We start from the raw sequence: 20,447 nt of genomic DNA, 5'->3' as shown, positions 1-20,447 counted from the left end.
CTCAGTTTATAATCTCTGGGACTCCCCAGTCACCATCACTTGCTTGTTTGATAAACATTGGAGGCAGGCCTGCCGGAAGGAACCATTACTGTCACGTTTCTTTCCGAATCTGCACTTAAAGTTCCACGTCTTTCCTTCTCGGATCTTAGAGAATTCCATAGGACCGATGTACTAACTCTTAGCTTCTTGTTGAGTCTAACTTCTCACAGTTCAGAACACTGCCCAGTGCACATCCTCTGACATCATGCTTTGGCTTCGTTGATAAGTATTTTTTTAGGACATATTCCTAGAAGTGGAATTTATGGCTTAGAGAGCATGAATCTTTTAAAATCAAAACATTGTATTGTATTCAGCCTTAAAAAGGAAGGAATTGCTGTCACAAGCTGCAACTTGAGGACATTATGCTAAGTGTAATAAACCAGTCACAAAAAGACAAATACTGTATGATTCTGCTTATGTGAGGTCCCGGAGTAGTCAAATTCATAGAGACAGAAAGTAGAATGGGGGGGTGTCAGATGCTTGGGAGAGGGGAATGGACAATGACTGTTTAATGGGGACAGAGTTTCTGTTTTAAAAGATGAAAAAGTTCTGGAGATCTGTTGCACATCAATTCTTTTTTTGAGGAAGATTAGCCCTGAGCTAACTGCTGCCAATCCTCCTCTTTTTGCTGAGGAAGACTGGCCCTGAGCTAACATCATGCCCATCTTTCTCTACTTTATATGTGGGACGCCTGCCACAGTATGGCCTGCCAAGCGGTGCCATGTCCGCACCCGGGATCCAAACCGGCGAACCCCGGGCCACCAAAGTGGAATGTGCGCACTTAACTGCTGCACCACCGGGCCGGTCCCACAACAATTTTAATATACTGAACACTACTGAATTGTACACTCAAAAAATGAATAAAATGTTAAATTTTATGTGTGTTTTTTCTACAATTAAAAACAAACCTTGGGGGGCCGGCAGGTGGCACAGCGGTTAAGTGCGCACGTTCCGCTTCTCGGCGGCCCAGGGCTCGCTGATTCGGATCCCGGGTGTGGACATGGCACCGCTTTGCACGCCACGCTGTGGTAGGCGTCCCACATATAAAGTAGAGGAAGATGGGCATGGATGTTAGCTCAAGGCCAGGGTTCCTCAGCAAAAAGAGGAGGATTGGCAGCAGAGCTCAGGGCTAATCTTCCTCAAAAATGCAAAACAAAACAAAAAAAGTTGCGTTATTTAATGTCAAAACAATATTAAGGTAAACTTTAAATGGGGAATTTTTTAAAAACCCGTCTCTAATCCCATTATTCCTTCCTTCTTTTTTGCTCTCCTCCAAGCCTTGTCCTCATGCATGTGTATTTTCACATAATTAGAATCATCTTCAGTTTCTTTCAAATCATTTTACGCGTTTGTCCATTGTCGCCCTAGAGTCTTCACGGTTGTCCTTTCACTGGCCGTACGTAGTCCTGCAGTCGTCTTCACACTCTCTTTTCTCTTCTGTTTAATTCCAGAGTATATCAAGATGGCAGATCAGTATGTCCCCGTCCCGGGAGGGCCCAACAACAACAATTATGCCAACGTGGAGCTGATCGTGGACATCGCCAAGAGAATCCCCGTGCAGGTAAGTGGGCTGGGACGCCCCAGTCTGCCCACAGGGGTTGATGCGCTGAGCTCTGGAACAACTCGCGTCCACTGTTTGGAAGGGGCAGAGGAGCCAGGTCCTCCAAGACTCTGAAATCCAGGGCCGGTAGGACCGAGCGAAGAACTTTGGGTGTGTGACGGGAAGTGGGTCCTGGAAGGGAGATCTTTGTTCATTCCTCTCTGTGTTTGCAGGCGGTGTGGGCTGGCTGGGGCCATGCTTCTGAAAACCCCAAACTTCCAGAGCTCCTGCGCAAGCACGAGATTGCTTTCTTAGGTAGAGTGTGTCTCCAGCAGATACGTGGGGACAGGGGTGTGGATGGGACACTCGGTGGGGTCAGATCCTCTTTCTAGAGCAGCCCTGTAAGCGGGGGTCAGTTGGATATTCCCACCTCACGCTTTCATTGTCAGGAGCAAGCGAGTCCAAGGGTGGGAAAGCACACTGTAGGTTAGCTAGCCCAGCGACGCAGGAGCCATTACTATGTTTACCATGGTGGGAGGATGTGGGGCAAGCAGAACCCTCTGCTAGGTTCTTGTTGGTACTGAGATCCCAGCCACGTTCAGATTTCTAACTAGATTTGGAGGTCACAGTTCTGATAAGGCCACACCTTTGCTTGGGCCTTGGGACCAGAGCCCCTCCTCTCTACTACAGGTTAGGTAAAATGAGAGTTATTGTCTGTGACATGTCTTTATTTCAGGATTTGTATTTGTATTTGTAAACTTTGTGCAAATATGCTGTCTGACATCCTTGTGTGGTTTAGGGGAACCATTTACCACAATAAATCCACAATAAATCCCTGTTGCCTCTCCTTCCCTCTGGGCCCGCAACACTGACTTGTGTATATGAAGCAGCTCGGTGCAAATCAGCACCTTCTACTTCCCTGAGGGTCTGCCTGGTGACCTGTGCCACTGATGTTTTCTTTGTCCGTGGTCTCCGATCAGCTGTCACACGAGACTCTCATTTTTAACTCGTCTGGAGGTTGATGGTCCAGCTAAGGAGCTGGCAAACTATAGCCCACAGGCCAAATGCAGCCCACTGTCTGCTTTTATAAATAAAGTTTCATTGAAACATGGCCCTGCTCATTCATTTATGTGTTGCCTATGGCTTGTTATAGAAAAAGTTTGCTAACACGTGGTCTGATTTTTTTGAGGTGCTAGCTTGCCCCTTTGATCTACCTTTTTGCCGCACACCCCCCCCCCCCATAGGTTAGCTGGTAACTCAGACCAGATGTGTTGAAAGTTGACTGATGAAGTAGCCAACTAATAGATTTTCTTCTTCCTTGACTCGATGTTAAACTCCTTGAAAGCTGGGACTTTGTGCACTTGGTCAGTACTTGGCTGTGAGGGTCTTGTGGCTGACTCGAGTCCGCCTTCCCCTTTGTCCCGCCTCACTCAGGCCCTCCCAGTGAAGCCATGTGGGCCCTGGGAGATAAGATCGCCTCTACCATTGTGGCCCAGACGCTGCAGATTCCCACGCTGCCCTGGAGTGGAAGCGGTAAGATGACCTGACCTTCACTTTGGGGGGGGGGGGTCTCCTCAGCCCCGTCTTGTAATGTGAGCAGAGGGGGTGACAGGAGTATGCTTTTTTAATTCTTTCATCTAAATTTTTAAAATTATTAAAGTGGTACAGTTTCATTGTAGACAGCTTAGAAAATATGAGAAGTACAAAAAAGAAATAGAAATCATCTGTAATCCTATGACCTAGTGTTGAACATTTGTTGCGTTGTAGCTGTCCCTCCTTTTCTAGGCACATCCTCTGAAACGCCGGAGTTCTTATATTTACTAGTTTGTGGCTTGTTTTTTCTCACTAATCTTTCTGTGTCAATAAATACACCTTACAACATATAAAATGACTGCGTAGGACTATATCATACAGATCGACTGTAATTTACTTAACAATCTCTGTAGATATACATTTAGGTTGTTTCCAGTTATTGTTTTCTAATTTTGAAAATATTAAAAGTAATGGAGGCTTGATAATCTTGTAGCTAAATCTCTGTGTACATTTTAATCATTTCTTTAGGATAAATTCCTAAAAGTGGAATTTCTAGGATAAATGAAAAAATAAACAGGAAAATGTCTCAGGAGTTTCCTATACAATTTGATTTTTCTCTAAAGATTGAATTTTAAATTTGGAGTGGAATGTTTGTTTTTGCTGTTTTTTTGTTTTTTTTTTAACCTTCACAGGGTTTTGGAAAGTAATGATTCACACACGTATGACTCTGTGGGGTAGAATTGGGATTTTTTTGGATTTGGGTTAATATGATTGTTCTTGGTAGACTCAGTCTGACTTTCTTAAGCCTGGTTTCCCATTCAAGGTGGAGTCAGTCCTTAAGAAACTTAAAAGGCACTGTGAGAAGCTGAGGAACGTGTCTGTATGCTGTTGGTCCCGAAGCCAGGTCTAGAGGGGCTGAGGAGCGGCCCGTGGTTTCTGTGTTGTGTGTGTCTCTGCCATCCTTAGGAGGATTCAGCTTTCTTGTGACTCTCCAGGTCTGACGGTGCAGTGGGCAGAAGACAATCTGCAGCAGGGGAAAAGAATCAGCGTCCCGGAAGACGTTTATGACCAGGGTTGTGTGAAGGACGTAGATGAGGGCTTGGAGGTAAATGCGGAGCCGGGGGGCCCGGGCGCCAGAACCTCCTCATTGCCCTGGTGGTGGTGGAAACTGTCTGACCTCTAAAGAGGCCTGTTTGTCCTTCACCCCCAGGCGGCAGAGAAAATCGGTTTTCCATTGATGATCAAAGCTTCTGAAGGTGGCGGAGGGAAAGGAATCCGGAAGGCAGAGAGCGCCGAGGACTTCCCTATCCTTTTCAGACAAGTGAGCTGGTCTTGCTGCGTATTTTTCCGTGTCTTTGGGAGTTGTGTTTATTTAGTTGTTGGCCACCAGACTGTTTCCATTAGCGTTACTGTGTCACAGTCAAGAGGACATCTGTGGGAGCTGGAATGTCACTGTGTTGGGTTCTGAAGCAAATGCGTACATTTTCACTCCCAGAAGTCTACCGTTTGTGTTGATCTCGACACCACGTCCTTAGGTGTTTAATTCTGTGAATCAGTGTGTCTGTCAGTGATTTCAGAGATAGAGGGTCAGAAAATCTGTCTGTGACTCTAATTGTCCATTGAGAGATGGGATATTTTATAAATCTTAGTAGTCTTGATGTTTTTAACGTTTCTAGATGACTGATTTTTATTGTAGGAACTAAAGGTACATTTCTTATTTGTAGCTGGTTTTCCACTTTTAAAACATTATGCCTATTATTGGCAATGTTTTAAAAAATTTATGCTGACAATCTTCCCATTCTTTTTTTTTTTAAAGATTTTATTTTCCCTTCTTCTCCCCAAATCCCCCCAGTACATAGTTGTATATTTTAGTCATGGATCCTTCTAGTTGTGGCATGTGGGACGCTCCCTCAGCGTGGCCTGATGAGTGGTGGCATGTCCACGCCCAGGATCTGAACCAGTGAAACCCTGGGCCACCAAAGCAGAGTGTGCAAACTTCACCACTCGGCCACGGGGCCGGCCCCACAATCGTCTCATTCTTAACCCAACTGTTTTAAAACGTCTTGGTTTTCTTCTAGCCCTTGTTTCCGTGTATGTTTTAAAGAGCTGCGTTCAGTGTACACAATATTTTGTTCTACATTTAAAACGTTCTAAATTGTAGGTCATGAACGTTTTTACCATGTCGTTCCAGTCTTTACAATTATTTTGATGATTGTACAATATACCTATATGACCGTAGTCTTATTTATCAAACTTTTTCTTTTTTGTTAAATGTTAAGCTTGTTTCCACTTTCATTATTATTATGAGTAATGCTACTGTAGTATACTATGGTATTTAGTACTATAAGTAATGTTTAGCTTTTTTCCTTCTTCTGCATTATTTTCTTCGGGAAAGACCATGGGAGGAGATAGACTTAGTGAAATGTATGCGCTTTCCGTGTACTGATGACTATATATCAGTAATTTGCTTTCTGAAGAGGTTTATTGATTATACAGCTGTGGGCAATGAGAGTGTTATATAAAGTAGTATTTTCACTACCTTGTGTCTCCATTGGGGGGTACTTGTTTGGGGATATTTTGGGGGAAGAATTTATATTTTCAGGAAAGTTGCAACCCTGGTAAGAGTCCCCATCTGCCCCTCACCCGGTCTCCCCCGCTGTTAACATCATCCATAACTACGCCATGTTTGTCTCAACTAAGAGATGAGCAGTGGGACATTTCTGGCAAGTAAGCCCCAGATTTGGTCGGCTCTCACCAGTTTTCCCCACTGATGTCTTCCTTCTGTTCCAGGATCCAGTCCTGGATCCCACGTTACATTTAGGGGTTGTATAAATTTTAAACCTTTTTCTTTCTCTTCTTAAAATAGACTTTACTTTTTAGAGCGGTTTCAACTTACAGCAAAATTGAGTGGGACACACAGAGTTCCTATAGACCCCGGGTGCCCACACACGCTCGACCTCTCCGAGGCCGCCTTCTTTTAATTACTTTTTACAACTACTTTTAATTCTTTTAATTCCTCATTAATTAATTAATGAATAAGAGCAATACGGAAATGTCCTTTTTTTTTTAAAGACTGGCACCTGAGTTAACAACTGTTGCCCATCTTCTTTTTTTTTTTTCTGCTTTTTCTCCCCAAAGCCCTCCAGTACATGGTTGTATATTTTAGTTGTGGGTCCTACTAGTTGTGGCATGTGGGACGCCACCTCAGCATGGCTTGATGAGCAGTGTCATGTCTGCGCCCAGGATCCGAACCAGCAAAACCCTGAGCCGCTGAAGTGGAATGCGGGAACTTAACCGCTCAGCCACGGGGCCGGCGCCTGGAAATGTTCTTAACGTAAAAATTGAAGCACTTCAGTGGTACGTTAAGAAGAAAAAAGGACGATTCCCTTTCCCCCATCACCTCCCAACCCCTCCCTGCTTCTCAGATGTAACCCCTGTTAGCAGTGGGGTTTCTTCCCAGTACTTTTATGGTGTGTACTTCTACATGCACGTTCATATAATTCTGTTCGATTATTTTTCACCGAAGTGGGCTCATATGGAATGAGCCCATGCAATATACCCATGCAATATACATGGGTATTATCACAGCTTTTTTTTTTTTTTCTTGGTTTGTCTTAGAAATCATTCCATGTGAAAACTTATTTTTCCGTCATCTTTCTTTAAGAATCTCTAGATGACATGCCTGTAAGACAATGCCTCTGAGCCATTCAAAGGGTGGAGCAGGTCTGTCCTTAGTATCCACCGTGGAGAGCTGGCTGAGCGAGTGCACTAAGTAGGAGGAAAAGAAAGCTACAGAGTTGTGTGTTTTGGTCCTATTTTCGTTTAAGGAAACATTCTCTGTGTGTGTATTACTGATTGTGTAGCAGAAAACCAGTTTGTACACCCACCTCTTAACAGCACATTAACTCTTAACCACATTAACTCTTAACAGTACGTAAACTCTTAACCAGTTTGTACCCAACTCTGAACAGTACATTATCTTCAGGAGAGGGGATCGTGGGGAAACTTCACTTTCTATGTTATGTATTTTGACAATGTTTGACTTAAAACAACAATGGGAATGTAATGTCTGTGAGAAAGGTAAAACAAAACTAAAAGATCAGGAGGCCAGCCCCTTGGCCGAGTGGTTAAGTTTGCGTGTTCTGCTTTGACGGCCTGGGGTTTCACCGGTTCGGATCCTGTGCACGGACATGGCAGCGCTGGTCAAGCCATGCTGAGGCGGTGTCCCACGTGCCACAACTAGAAGGACCCACAACTAAAAATACACAACTATGTACTGGGGGGCTTTGGGGAGAAGAAGAAGAAGAAGAAAAAAAAGAACATTAGCAACAGATGTTAGCTCAGGTGCCAATCTTTAAAAAAAAAAAAAAACTAAAAGATCAGCAAAATTGTGGATGGCACTGCTGTCGTTTCGTTCTCTTTGGAGAACTTTCTGCTCGGGTTCTGGTCCCCAAGAAAGAGCCAGTCTCTGTGCCTTCCCTAGGTGCAGAGCGAGATCCCGGGCTCCCCGGTCTTCCTCATGAAGCTGGCACAGCACGCCCGCCATCTGGAGGTCCAGATCCTTGCCGACCAGTACGGGAACGCCGTGTCTCTGTTTGGGCGAGACTGCTCCATCCAGCGGAGACATCAGAAGATCATCGAGGAGGCGCCAGCCACCATCGCCACGCCGGCCGTGTTCGAGTTCATGGAGCAGGTGGGCTCCGCAGAGCTCGGGGGGCAGCCGCGGGGGGGCTGTTTCAGCTCAGAGCCGGCAAGAGCTCCCTACAGTCTGGATTGCCAGAGTGGGGTGGCGTTCAGCCTCTCGTGGGTTTATTGGAGTAGTATCCATGAGGTCCCAAAGTAATTTGCACATGGCAGGTCCTCAGTCTGCATTTGGTGGGAGAATGAATGAGCTGCCATTAAAACGACTTGAGAAACCGCTGGAATCCCCTCGGTGTCTTTCCTTGCAGTGTGCCGTCCGCCTGGCCAAGACCGTGGGCTACGTGAGCGCAGGGACGGTTGAGTACCTCTACAGCCAGGACGGCAGCTTCCACTTCTTGGAGCTGAATCCCCGCCTGCAGGTGGAACACCCCTGCACAGAAATGATCGCTGATGTCAACCTGCCGGCCGCCCAGCTACAGGCGAGCAAACGAGCTCCAAGTCCTGGGGCTTTGTCCGCCCAGGGTGGGGCTCCCCGTCCTGCTCATGTTAGGCCTTCCTGCCCATCTCTTGGCCGCCTGGCCCTGCGAGTGACTGTTCTGAGGTGTGAGTAGCGCTGAGAGCCATGCAGGCTGAGACCCTTCCATGATGGGTTTGTCATCTTGGTCTGGCCATGTAGTCCTTTGAGAAACTGGCGAAAGCCTTGGACCTTCTCACTGGAAAAATGTATTTTGTATAATTTCAATGCATTTGTGGACCCCCTGATTTCATAGACCTAGAGAAGTATTTCTCAACCTTTTGTTCATTATTGCCCCCTTAAGGAGCCCTTTTAGACATTTCTTTCCTCTAATTTCTCCCACAAGCAATTTGAATATCACAGATATACTGTACCTATTTGGATACTGTAGATATATCTGTGCTTTCTACATACAGAGAGTAAGACTTTTTTCACCTCCAAGAGGACCTCTTTGCCCCCTTGGGGGCAGTATCCCCCGCCTTGAGACTCATGACCCAGAGTCAGAAACTCTTGCGTTAATGGGAATGCTTCAATTTTTTTTATTAGTGTTTCCTTCCTTCTTCTCTTTCTTTCTTCCTTCCATCACCAGAATGTTTATTTTATCTGTTTATTTCTTTTAGCTTGAAAATTTTCAGAAAAGCTGTAAGAATAACACAACTAACACCCGTACCCTCCACCTTGAGCCCCAGTTGTTGGCGTCTCAGCCAACATCGCAGCTTTCTCTCTCTCTAGTTGTGTATTTGTATAATTTTTTGGGGGGGGCTCAACCTTTTGAGAGATGTTTTGATTTGAGCCTTCATCCCACTTTGCCTCTAAATACTCGAGTATAAGGACCTGCTGAGAACAAGATCATTCCAGTACAACAACACAATGAAATTACGACACAGGAAACACAGCATCAATGCCACCTCTTATCTATGTGCTGTTGCTGTCCACAGTAAAATCGTCCCAGTTGTCCCTAATTTCTAGCTATTTTTGTTGGGCTTTTTTTTTTTTTTTAAAGATTGGCACCCAAGCTAACAACTGTTGCCAATCTTCTTTTTTTCTTTTTCTGCTTTTTCTCCCCAAATCCCCCCAGTACATAGTTGTATATTTTAGTTGTGGGTCCTTCTAGTTGTGGCATATGGGATGCTGCCTCAGCGTGGCCTGATGGGTGGCACCATGTCCACGCCCAGAATCTGAACTGGCGAAACCCTGGGCCACTGCAGCGGAGCGCACAAACTCACTTGGCCATGGGCCGGCCCCTGTTGGTTTGTTTTTTAAATCCAGGATCCAGTCGAGGACCACGCATTCCCTTTCCTTGTCGTGTCTCCTTAGTATCTAATCGGGAACCGTTCCTCAGTCTTTTCCTTCCGGTCTTGACATTGGCCTTTGTGAAGAGTTCAGGCAGAATGTCCCTTGGTTTGGAGCTGTCTGATTGTTTCTTCCCGATGAGAGTCACTTAAGCGTTGTGGCAGACCGTTACACCCGTCATGTTGGGTCCTTTTCCGTGTGCCCCATCAGAAGAGACAGCCTGTTAAACTGGTTAAGCTGCTGTTCATCGTTGTCTGCTTTTCACTCATTGTTCTAGTCCAGCTTTCCCTGCGTCCTTCGCCATTCCTTGAACTCTCCAGCTGGACCCTTAGCTTCTCATTTTCCATAGCACTAAGCATCAGTAACTTTTATCTGATGCACTTATTTTCCTGTTTTGTGGTGTTTTATGAATACTGCTGCTTTTCCCAACAACCCTCTTTGCTCCGTTGGGGCAGAGCGAAACCTTTTGCCTTTTCCTTTCTTTGCCCCACCTGCCACCATGTAGCAGTGTTGCCTATACAGTGGGCGCTCGGTGGGTCTGGAATCATTCGCTGCCCCCTCCCTCCGTCGCATCTAGCACTGTGCTCCATGGTAGGGGCCGGGGTTCTAGTGGGACTGACAGTCTGTGGGACGGACTTCTTGATTTCAGATCGCCATGGGCGTGCCACTGCACCGGCTGAAGGACATCCGGCTTCTGTATGGAGAGTCACCATGGGGGGTGACACCCATTTCTTTTGAAACCCCTTCCAACCCTCCCCTCGCCCGAGGCCACGTCATTGCGGCCAGAATCACCAGTGAAAACCCAGATGAGGCAAGTTGTGGGGGCCCCCTGTGCTTCTGCCATCTTCAGTCTCCCAGTGTGGGGCAGACCCCCAATGTTTGCCTTGGACAAGACGCCCAGGGTTGTTGGTTTACAGGCGAACAAACTGAGGTGCGGGCAGGGACAGGGTTTATTGGCATGTAGTGTGTGCCAGGCAAAGGACAGGGCCATTCATGCATCCCACTGCTCGCTCACACAGCACCGCCGCTGCTGGGCATCATTACCCTGCATTTCAGCTCAGGGGGTTGGGGTGACCTGTCTACCACCCAGCCTGGGACCTGCTGAGGCCGTGGCCGAGCCTCCTCGGTGGGCTCTAAAGCACATGTCCATCTTTGGGTTGCACAGCCAGGCTTAGAGCCCGGGTCCTTGGATTTCTGGCCCCATGAACTTTTTACTACAACATAATGCAGTCTGGCCCATTGTAAGGAGTCCCTTGGTGACTTGTTCTTAATTGTGCCTTAAAAAACCAACCAGCTGGTGTCTGTCGCAGTTTACATGCTTACTAACGGTTGATTGTTACATAATCTCCATCATCTACCGCAACTTAATTATATAGTGATTATATTCAAGAACCTTGGGGTGAGGGAGGTTTGTTTTTTACCCTCCCCCTTTTGATTAATGAATTTTAAACTATGGCCACTGTATTAGTTTGGGATCTTTGGTTGCAAGCAAGCAACTGATGCTGGGGGCGACAGGCAAAATGAGAACTTTTCAGAGGGATCGTGGCTTATTCACAGATGCCTGGGAGGATGGAGGACCAGGTGTGGAAACAGCCCAGGCACCGGGAACTCTCCATCTCTCACCTCCAGGCACCTCTGTCAAAATGAGTGCCTCCGTCAGCCACTTCAAGAGCCCTAATCCCAGTGAGGGGGTCCACATCCATGCCCCCTGCCAAAATTATACTCAGGGATGGGCCATCCCCCCAAAGGGAACTAGGTGTCTGTGATTATCAGCAAGGGCTAACACTGGATTTCTTTATCTGCTGGAATTTTCATAATCCAGAATTGGAAATCCAACTGCTCTCTTCTTTTATTGAAGCTTTTTATTATCGACAATGTCGAGCATTTAAAATCAGAAGGTACCTTCACTCAGCTCCAAAAATGATCAGTGTTCACCCATATTAGCTCTGTCCCTCTTCTCCCAATCCCAACTTAGTTTTTTTTTAATAGGTTTTTTTTTTTTAAGATTTTATTTTTTCCTTTTTCTCCCCAAAGCCCCCCGGTACATAGTTGTATATTCTTCGTTGTGGGTCCTTCTAGTTGTGCCATGTGGGATGCTGCCTCAGCATGGTTTGATGAGCAGTGCCATATCCGCGCCCAGGATCCAAACCAACGAAACACTGGGCCGCCTGCAGCGGAGCGCGCAAACTTAACCACTTGGCCATGGGGCCAGCCCCTTTAAATAGGTTTTGTTAAGTAAAAATTCCATGCGTTGAAGTGCTCACGTGGATACACCCACAGACACGTGCACCCCCTCCGCCAATGAGAGGGATCAACGTTTGATTGATCAGTTTAAGTTTTTGGTTCGGATGGGGGTTTTTGGGTTTTCCTAGGATTCAGTTCTGATGAAAATATATCTGAAGTAATGATTTCTTCTTCTGATTTTGCTTTTCCTGTCTGGGCTCCAGGGGTTTAAGCCGAGCTCCGGAACGGTCCAGGAGCTGAATTTCCGCAGCAGCAAGAATGTGTGGGGTTATTTCAGCGTGGCTGCTACTGGTGGCCTACACGAGTTTGCTGATTCCCAGTTTGGGCACTGCTTCTCCTGGGGAGAGAACCGGGAAGAGGCCATTTCGTCAGTATCTCCCTCCTCCGCCCCTTTCCTCCCCGCCTCCTTCCTTCCTGCCTTTCCCCCGGCCCCCTCTCCCTCCTTCTCTCCTTCCCTCCCTTCCTTCAGGAGACTGAGTTAGCCTGTGGCTTCAGATGCAGTAGTTCTGGAGGAGATCGAGGGAGGTGAATCACAGAGCAGACACTTGTCACCACCCTGTGCTGTAGTCCAAGCACAAAGCCTGCCCTCTTCCTGGCTTTGAGATCCATGAAGTAAAATGAGCCCGCCAAGGCCTTTTGGTCTTGAGCTTCTTATAGGTCAAAGTGGAAGGGGATCAAAAGAATGTTCAAGATGATTCCAAAAGTTTAAAAGGTGCTGAGGACTGTAGCTTTATTTTTGTGTGTGTGAGGAAGATTAGCCCTGAGCTAACATCCACCCCAGTCCTCCGCTTTTTGCTGAGGAAGACTGGCCCTGAGCTGACATCCGTGCCCATCTTCTTCTATTTTTTATGTGGGACGCTGCCACAGCATGGCCTGATAAGAGATGTTTAGGTCCACACCCGGAATCCAAACGTGCAAACCCCAGGCTGCCAAAGCAGAGTGCACAAACCCAACCACTATGCCACTGGGCTGGCCCCAGAACTATAGCTTTGATAAAAAGGGTGGCCTCAGAGAAACCCACATTGACAAAGGGGCCCCCAAATTCCACAACACCCACATCTTACATTTCTCCTGCCCTGATGTGGGCACAAAAAGGTAAAATCCAGTTCACTTTGTAATTAAACATTCCTGTGTGGGTGGATAAGTGCCCTTTAGAGGGGAGAAGCCCAAAGACAGTATGGCCATTTCATTTAGAAAGCATTAAGATCTCTCTGACCTGGGGCGCTTAGCCATGAACTAAATTACATTCGGTGTTTTTGATGATCAGGCTTTCTTCACCAGCTTCGAATAATTAGTTTTCGTCAGTGAAAAACTGAGACGCTCGAAGCTTATGGAGGATTGCAACAAATAAAGATTAATAGGGGGTGAGAGGGAGGTCAGGCGGCGCAGCCCACTCTGCGTGAAGTGGCCTGTGGCTCGTCCCATGCTGTGAATCACCAGTAGCAACTTCAACAGAATTCAGAGGAAAAAATTCCCGATTTTCTTCCTGCTGTTAGTCAGAGTCCAGTGTCCCAATAGGGGAATCAGCTGTCCGGTTTTCCTGGGGCTGAGGGTTTCCGAGGATGCAGGATTTCTCAGCCTTCCCTCTCTCTGGTGCTTTTCCCCCAAAACATCCTGATTTCATAGGAGTGGAGGTTTCAACTCTTTGGGCTGGAGGCCTGTTTGTTGTGAAAACGGAGGTGGTTATTGGCCATGCACGTGCCAGGTAACGCTGTTAGCCGTCCACAGGTCGCCCCATGCACACTGGACAGAGCAGCTGTGTGGACGGCCAGCAGGCAGTGCCAGCTCCAGGACACGGAGATCTGAATAGGTCCAGTGGAGAGAGAGGCAGAGTGACTGGCAGTGGCTAATAATAATTATAACCTCAGTAATTAATCACGTTCACAGCAGCTGTCGTCTTTTGGTCAGTACCTGTGTGCCTTATGTGGGTTGTCTCACTTTAATCCTCAAGCACCTGTGTGAAGACAGGCTAGTCCCCCGTTTTCTGGATGAGGAAACCGAGACCCAGGGTGGTTAAGTCACCTGCCCAAGATTGCTCGACTAGTAAATGCGGGAGCTGAGACGACCCCAGGGCCATCTGACTCAGGGCCCTCTCTTCATTTCTGTGCCGTCTTGGCTCTCAGAGAACCACTCAGCAACTCTGTTGACACGTATATTAATTTGGGAAACAATCCGTGTGCCTTTCCCCTCCAGGAACATGGTGGTGGCTTTGAAGGAACTGTCCATCCGGGGCGACTTCAGAACCACCGTGGAATATCTCATTAACCTCCTGGAGACCGAGAGCTTTCAGAACAATGACATTGACACTGGGTGGTTGGATCACCTCATCGCTGAGAAAGTACAGGTGGGGAGTTCCCCTCTGGCTCTCAGAGACCACCCCCAGCTCCCTGTGGGCTTGCTCACCATGGATACTGAGGCACAGAGTCTTTCCTAGGCTGAGAAGCCGGATATCATGCTTGGGGTGGTGTGCGGAGCCTTGAATGTGGCCGACGCGCTGTTCAGAACGTGCATGACGGATTTCTTACACTCGCTGGAAAGGTGGGCAGCATGGGTAATTCTTTCCCCCTCTTAGGGTATGTGTTGGTAGCAAGTAAGGCAGAACATGCTTCGTGTGGGTGCAGATCGGTGACCAGGCAATTAGTCAATTCTGCGTGCCTGTTTGCCGCCATGTGCGGTCTTGGGTAAACCTGGGCTGCCCCGGAAGAGGCCGGTGGGGATGGGATTGTCAAGGCCAAGGCAGCAGTCGGTGCACAGTCATGTGCATATTTGTACTCACTCCTGTAAGGGACGTCATAATGCTCAGGCATTCAGAGCGGAGGAGGTGGATTTGAGACGCAAAGCGTGGTGTGGGTCACTTCTGCAAATGTTCTCTCCCACACCCTCACCTGAGTCAGAAGATGACGAGTGAAATGGCCCAGCATGGAAGTGGCCAGGTGCTCACTGTTAGAATGGGCCGGGCTTTCTCAATCTCAGCACCATTGACATTCTGGGCTGGTCCATTTATTACTGGGGGTGCTGTCCTGTGCATTGTGGGAAATTGACAGCATCCCTGGCTGCATCCGTAGCTTCCTCTTACCCCAATCCCAGGATGTCATTGTCGTGGCAATCAGATATGTCTGCAGACATTGCCAAATGTCCCAGGAGCAGGGGCACAATCACCCCTCGTTGAGAACCACTGTGATAGGCAGATGAAGCTACCAAAAAGAAAATAAAAGGAGAAAAGTTTTTAGCATTTGGTGATCGTGCTTTGGAATGGTAATAGACTAATGTGTGTGCGCTGGTTTCCTTCATAAGCAGGCGGCAGGATTCCCACACGGGAATTTTTCCCAGATGGAGCTGTTAGGGATTTTGCTTCCTGGAAAGCCCTTTGGAAATTTCACATCCTTCAGCAAGTGCACTTCCTTTGAGTTCTGAGGAATCTCGGGTTCCTTGGGATGATCCACGTTCCTTGGCTTTTAATCAGACGGCTTTTTCAGTGTAGCCGGGTGTGTGGGTGCTTAGGCGAGGCAAAGAGCGGGGTGGTATTTTAAACCCAGGGGGTGGCTGCGGAGTTCTCAGTCACTCCCAAGGCTGACCGCAGGGCTGTCTTCTCTCTCAGGGGCCAGGTCCTCCCCGCAGCTTCTCTGCTGAACACCGTGGACGTGGAATTAATTTACGGAGGCATCAAGTACGTGCTCAAGGTAAAGGCCCGTGCTCTCGATGTCTCCGACACTCGGGGGCTTGAGGTTTTGATTTCTGTTGTGAGCCATCCCCGGAGTGGATTTTCTCATGCTGGGGTCCCAGGACGGCCCATGCAGTCTTTCGTTTCCAGTCGCTGCCGTAACAAAGTACCACACACTGGTGGCTTCAAACCACAGAAATTTTTCTCCCACAATTCTGGAGGCCAGAAGTCCAAAATCAAGGTGTTGGCTGGGCCGTGGTCTCTTTGAAACCTCCAGGGAAGACTCTGTCCCGTGCTCTCCTCGCTTCTGGTGGTTGTGCGAAGTCCTGGGTGTTCCCTGGCTTGTAGGTCGTCACTCCAGTCTCTGCCTCCAACTTTGTGTGACCACCTTCTCTGTGTACGTGTGTCTGTCTGTCTGTCTTCACATTGTCTTCCTTCTGTGTCTCTGCATCTCTTCTCTAACAAGAACACCAGTCAGACTGCATCTAGGGCCCACCCTGATCCAGGATGACCTCCTCTTAACTAACTACATCTGCAAAGACCCTATTTCCAAATAAGGTCACATTCTGAGGTTCCAGGAAGGACGTGAATTTGGGGGGACGCTATCCAACCCAGGACAGAGCTTGAGCAGGACCATTGCTGAGCTGGCGGAGTGTTGGGTCCATTCCCCAGGGCTGTGAGGCTGGCTTTGTCCTGTGTCTCTGCACCAAGAATCAACGTGTGGGTTTCTAGCCTCTTCCTGGTCCACCTCTGGTGTCCCTGGAGCTTACTCAGGGTTGCTGTCCTCTGTTGGAAGTATCCAGTTACCCCTCCACGGCTACCCGAGGTCAGTTCAGCAGAGAGTGTCTGAGCTGTGCAGGCACAGGGTGAGGCCCCGGGTCCCGGTCATGGTGACCTGTGGGGGAAAAGTGTCCCGAGGAAGCCAAGGCCCCTGTGTACTTCTTAGCGTCACTTTCTGGGGAGGGAAAAGTAGACAGAGCTCGAGTCTGCTTCTGAGGCAGAATTTTTATCTTCTTTTCCTTTATTTGTAATATTGCTGAGCACATGTCAAACTTTCCACTTTGGAGAATTCCAGGCTTGGTTCAGCCAAACGAGCGTGTTATCCATGGGGATGTGCTGTAAAACCACTTCACTTTTGCTCCCGGTGCTTCTTGGCTACCTTTGGGGGCCTAGTCGCCCCAACTTGATTTTAAATATGGCACATGCTCCTTGTAGAAAATTTCAAAATTTTGAATGAACATGAAGTGTCAACAAACAAAGCCACCATGCATTGACCCCTGGAGGAAATCCTGTTAACTTTTTATCTTTTCTCCTCATGCATTAATTTGACAAAATTGAGATCCTGGTGCAAATGTGGTTTTCCTGCTTTGATATTATCACGGCATGAGGTTTCCTTGTGTTACTAGCAAGTTTTCTGTAGTATCCGTTTAGTGTCTGCAGCGCTGTCCAATAGAACTTTCCATAAGGATGGAAATGGTCTGTATCTCCGCTGCCAAGTATTGGCCACCTGTAGCTACTGAGCCCTTGATATGGGGCAAGTGTCACTGAGGAACTGAGTTTTACATATAATTGAATCTTAATTTACGTTTAAATAGCCAAGTGGGGCTAGGACCTGCCACATTTGACAGCGCAGGTCTAGACTATTTCATTGCAAGGTTGTTGGATAGCTAGTTTGGTTCTAAGTTGTCTGTTACCGTAAATAATGTTGCCATAAATATTCCTATCTTTCTCTCTGTCTTTCATCTCAAAATATGTATTTTATAGTTTTCTTTTTTTTTTTTGAGGAAGATCAGCTCTGAGATAACATCTGCTTCCAATCCTCCTCTTTTTGCTGAGGAAGACTGGCCCTGAGCTAACACCCATGCCTGTCTTCCTCTACTTTATATGTGGGACACCTTCCACAGCATGGCTTGCCAAGCGGTGCCATGTCCGCACCCGGGATCTGAACCCTGGGCCACAGAAGTGGAATATGCACACTTAACCACTGCGTCTCCGGGCCGGCCCCTGTATTTTATAGATTGAGGGCTCTTTCTGGGAGAGAAGACACACATTGAACTGAGGGCCAGATGGGACCGGTACTTCAGACTGAAGTGCAGAGCCAAGGCCAGGGCCTGGCCGCCTGTGCCTCTCGTGTGCCCCGATCTCCTGTGTGCCCCTGTGCAGAGCCAGGTCTAGGGGGCAGAGCCCAAGTCCGTGTCCACACTGCTGGTGGAGCCCCAGAGCCGCTTACCCAGAGTGAGACCCCCGTCTCCCTGTTGCCCAGTGCTCCCTGCTTGGGGCTGATGCCTGGAAACAGGAATCAGAAGGAAGCTCCCAGCCTGTGAGGGCACTCAGTGGGTGGGAGATGGCCGGATTCCCTGTGGCCTACACCTGTGGCCCGTGGCCATTAGCCTACCCACAGCACAGGTGCGGGGCCCTGACTCCAGGCTTTCTCCAGCCCCGCCAGCTGCTCCCTTGGGGTGAGTGGGAGCAGGAACTAGAAAGGTCGGGTGTCCACCCTGGGTCTCCTGGACACTGGCCCTTGCTCATGGTCGGGGGCCACATGGTGCTCTGGGGCACAGGGACAAGCAGGCATCCTGAATTTAGGTGGGGACATGAGCCTGTCCCCACAGGTGGCCCGGCAGTCTCTGACCATGTTCGTCCTCATCATGAACGGCTGTCACATCGAGATTGACGCCCACCGGCTGAACGATGGTGGGCTACTGCTGTCCTACAACGGTAACAGCTACACGACCTACATGAAAGAAGAGGTGGACAGGTGCGTGGGGCGCTCAGGCCTGCCGTGGGCCCGGCACGCGGGCCGCCTCTCCCACGGGGCCGAAAATACAAAGGCGGCCTGTGGGCAGTCAGAGGTCTTCTGTAAAGTACTTTCTCTTTTCTCTGCTCAATCCTGGGGCCCGTGGAGAGGTCCATCTCTTGGCTGGAATGCCACGCCATGGCAGACATTTATGGAATGCTCCCAGGGGGCCCATTTCTAGTAACGTGGGAGGATTCAGAGCTGAATGGGAGGGCACTCCCAGCTCCACGGCCTGCAAGGTGTGTGGCGAGGGGACACGTGCTCTGTGTCCGAACGGCAGTGTCCGCGCCCGTCTGAGCCCGGGCTTGGAGGAGATGTGGCCGTCCAGTTGGGCAGCAGCTGTTTATTGATCCTCTGCTCGTGCCAGGCCCTGGGCCGGGTGTTGCGGGAGAAGTGTGGTCATGACTCTTGGAGTCCGTTGGGGACACGGCACGTTAAACAAGCAGACAGTGGCAGGACAGGTCGCCTGGATGGATGAGATAGGGGACGGCCTGAAGGCATGGAGCACAGGGCATCGTGAGCTGGACCCAAAGCGCCTCCTGCTCCGGTGTATCTGACCGCACTGAGCTCACACAGTGAAATGGAGACCACCCCTGCTGAGCAGGCGGGGCAGACCCCCAGCCAAGGAGAGCAAGGCATCTGTGAGGGGGTGCCAGAGGCCCCAGGCCAGAAAAAGCCCCAGTCAGAGAGTGGAGATTCCCTCCCCAGTCCCCGAGCAGTGTGTTCTTGCCTCTTTTTAACCCATGTTCTGTCTGCCAAGAACAGTCAAGGTTTTTATAGGCTCCACCCATGGGGCGGCCTCTCCCCAGTTCACTTATAAGGTGAAGACATTCAGTCAGTAAATATTTATTGAATAATGTTTTTGGTTGCCATCTCTGTACCCAACATACTTCAGTAAAAGGAACTCATTTTCAGCCAGAAAAATGACGCCCCCTTTGCTCACCCAGCTCACTCCCAGTATCTCTGTGGCATCTGTCAATCGCCACCATTAGGGAAAGTGCAGTCCCTCCGACTGCACACAGGGCAATGCTCACGGCTGCTTTGAGGAGGGAGAAAATCTTGTCAAAAACCTGACTCGGGCACCCTGGGTCCATGGTCCACCCCGTCTCCCCATCACCTGCCCGCTCCTCTCTCCCAGTTACCGAGTCACCATCGGCAACAAGACATGTGTGTTTGAGAAGGAGAATGACCCCACGGTCCTGAGATCCCCCTCGGCTGGGAAGCTGATGCAGTACACCGTGGAGGATGGGGCCCACATCGAGGCTGGAAGCAGCTACGCTGAGATGGAGGTGCGCAAAGACATGAGCCTGGGGGATGTGGCTGCAGCCGGGCCTCCCCCCACCCGGTCCCCAAGGGAGGGCTCACCTTGCTTCTGCACATGAGCACAGGCCTCCCCTCTCACCTGGGCCATTGTGTGCAGATTCCTAAGAAAGCCAGTGTGTGGGGCTCAGCCCAGATTCCCAGCAGTGTTCAGAGAGAAAAACCTCAAAAATGTATGGCTGCCCAGGGATGAGTAAGAACTGGTGAATAATGATGATGATGACGATGAAGTGGTAAGCCAACACTTGTAAAACACTTACCACACGACAGGCGCTGTTCTAAGCATTTCACCCATCTTTAGTACCTTTAATCTTCCCAGCAATCAGAGGAGACGGACACGAATATGGTCCCCATTTTGTACATGCAGAAACCAGGCCCAGCAGGCTGAGGAACTCACTGGAGGTCACACAAAGCCAGGATTCAAACCCAGCCCCCTTTCCATGCCGCCAAGGAAAATAATAATGCTAATGGCAGTGAAAATACAGCAACAGTAGAAGCTTACGCTTGTTGGCCTCCTGCTGTGTGCTGGAGCCTTCATCTTGCTTAATCCTTATAAGAACCCCATGAAAGGAGACCGTCGTTATTCCCCATTTTACACCTGAGGAAACTGAGGCTCGGAGAAGGGAAGGCACTTGCTGGAGATCACAGAGTGACGGGTGGGGTGCTGGGGTTGCAGCCTAGGCCTGGCTTACTTGGGTCCCAAGCCTGAACTGCTGAGAAGCGGCAGCACAGAGCTGACCATCTGCGGCCCACACCACAGTGACAGGACTCGCCACGTCCACATATCCAGATGCTCAGAGAGGCCAGTTAAAGGGGCCGGTGGCTGTTCTGTGAGCACGTTCTTCATTTCACAAAGTGTTTCCCA

General features: G+C 48.9%; 1 protein-coding gene across 7 annotated transcripts in view; it reads left to right on the top strand.

The window, feature by feature from the left end:
- Positions 1-20,447, top strand: part of ACACB (acetyl-CoA carboxylase beta) — a 100,638-nt gene that overhangs the window by 32,802 nt on the left and 47,389 nt on the right. For all 7 annotated transcript variants that reach the window (XM_046638707.1, XM_046638706.1, XM_046638709.1 and 4 more), the window contains 14 exons: positions 1,491-1,600; positions 1,813-1,894; positions 3,014-3,112; positions 4,108-4,217; positions 4,323-4,433; positions 7,596-7,805; positions 8,062-8,232; positions 10,210-10,371; positions 12,008-12,171; positions 13,998-14,148; positions 14,239-14,342; positions 15,403-15,484; positions 18,078-18,223; positions 19,401-19,551. In XM_046638707.1, coding sequence (XP_046494663.1) covers positions 1,491-1,600; positions 1,813-1,894; positions 3,014-3,112; positions 4,108-4,217; positions 4,323-4,433; positions 7,596-7,805; positions 8,062-8,232; positions 10,210-10,371; positions 12,008-12,171; positions 13,998-14,148; positions 14,239-14,342; positions 15,403-15,484; positions 18,078-18,223; positions 19,401-19,551 — 1,853 coding nt within the window. The remainder of the gene's footprint in view (positions 1-1,490; positions 1,601-1,812; positions 1,895-3,013; positions 3,113-4,107; positions 4,218-4,322; positions 4,434-7,595; positions 7,806-8,061; positions 8,233-10,209; positions 10,372-12,007; positions 12,172-13,997; positions 14,149-14,238; positions 14,343-15,402; positions 15,485-18,077; positions 18,224-19,400; positions 19,552-20,447) is intronic.

Source organism: Equus quagga, chromosome 15 (assembly GCF_021613505.1).
Source record: "Equus quagga isolate Etosha38 chromosome 15, UCLA_HA_Equagga_1.0, whole genome shotgun sequence".
Classification (NCBI taxonomy): Eukaryota; Metazoa; Chordata; class Mammalia; order Perissodactyla; family Equidae; genus Equus; species Equus quagga.
The sequence above is the reverse complement of the archived record's forward strand: the minus strand, read 5'-3'. Positions and strand labels throughout refer to the sequence as shown.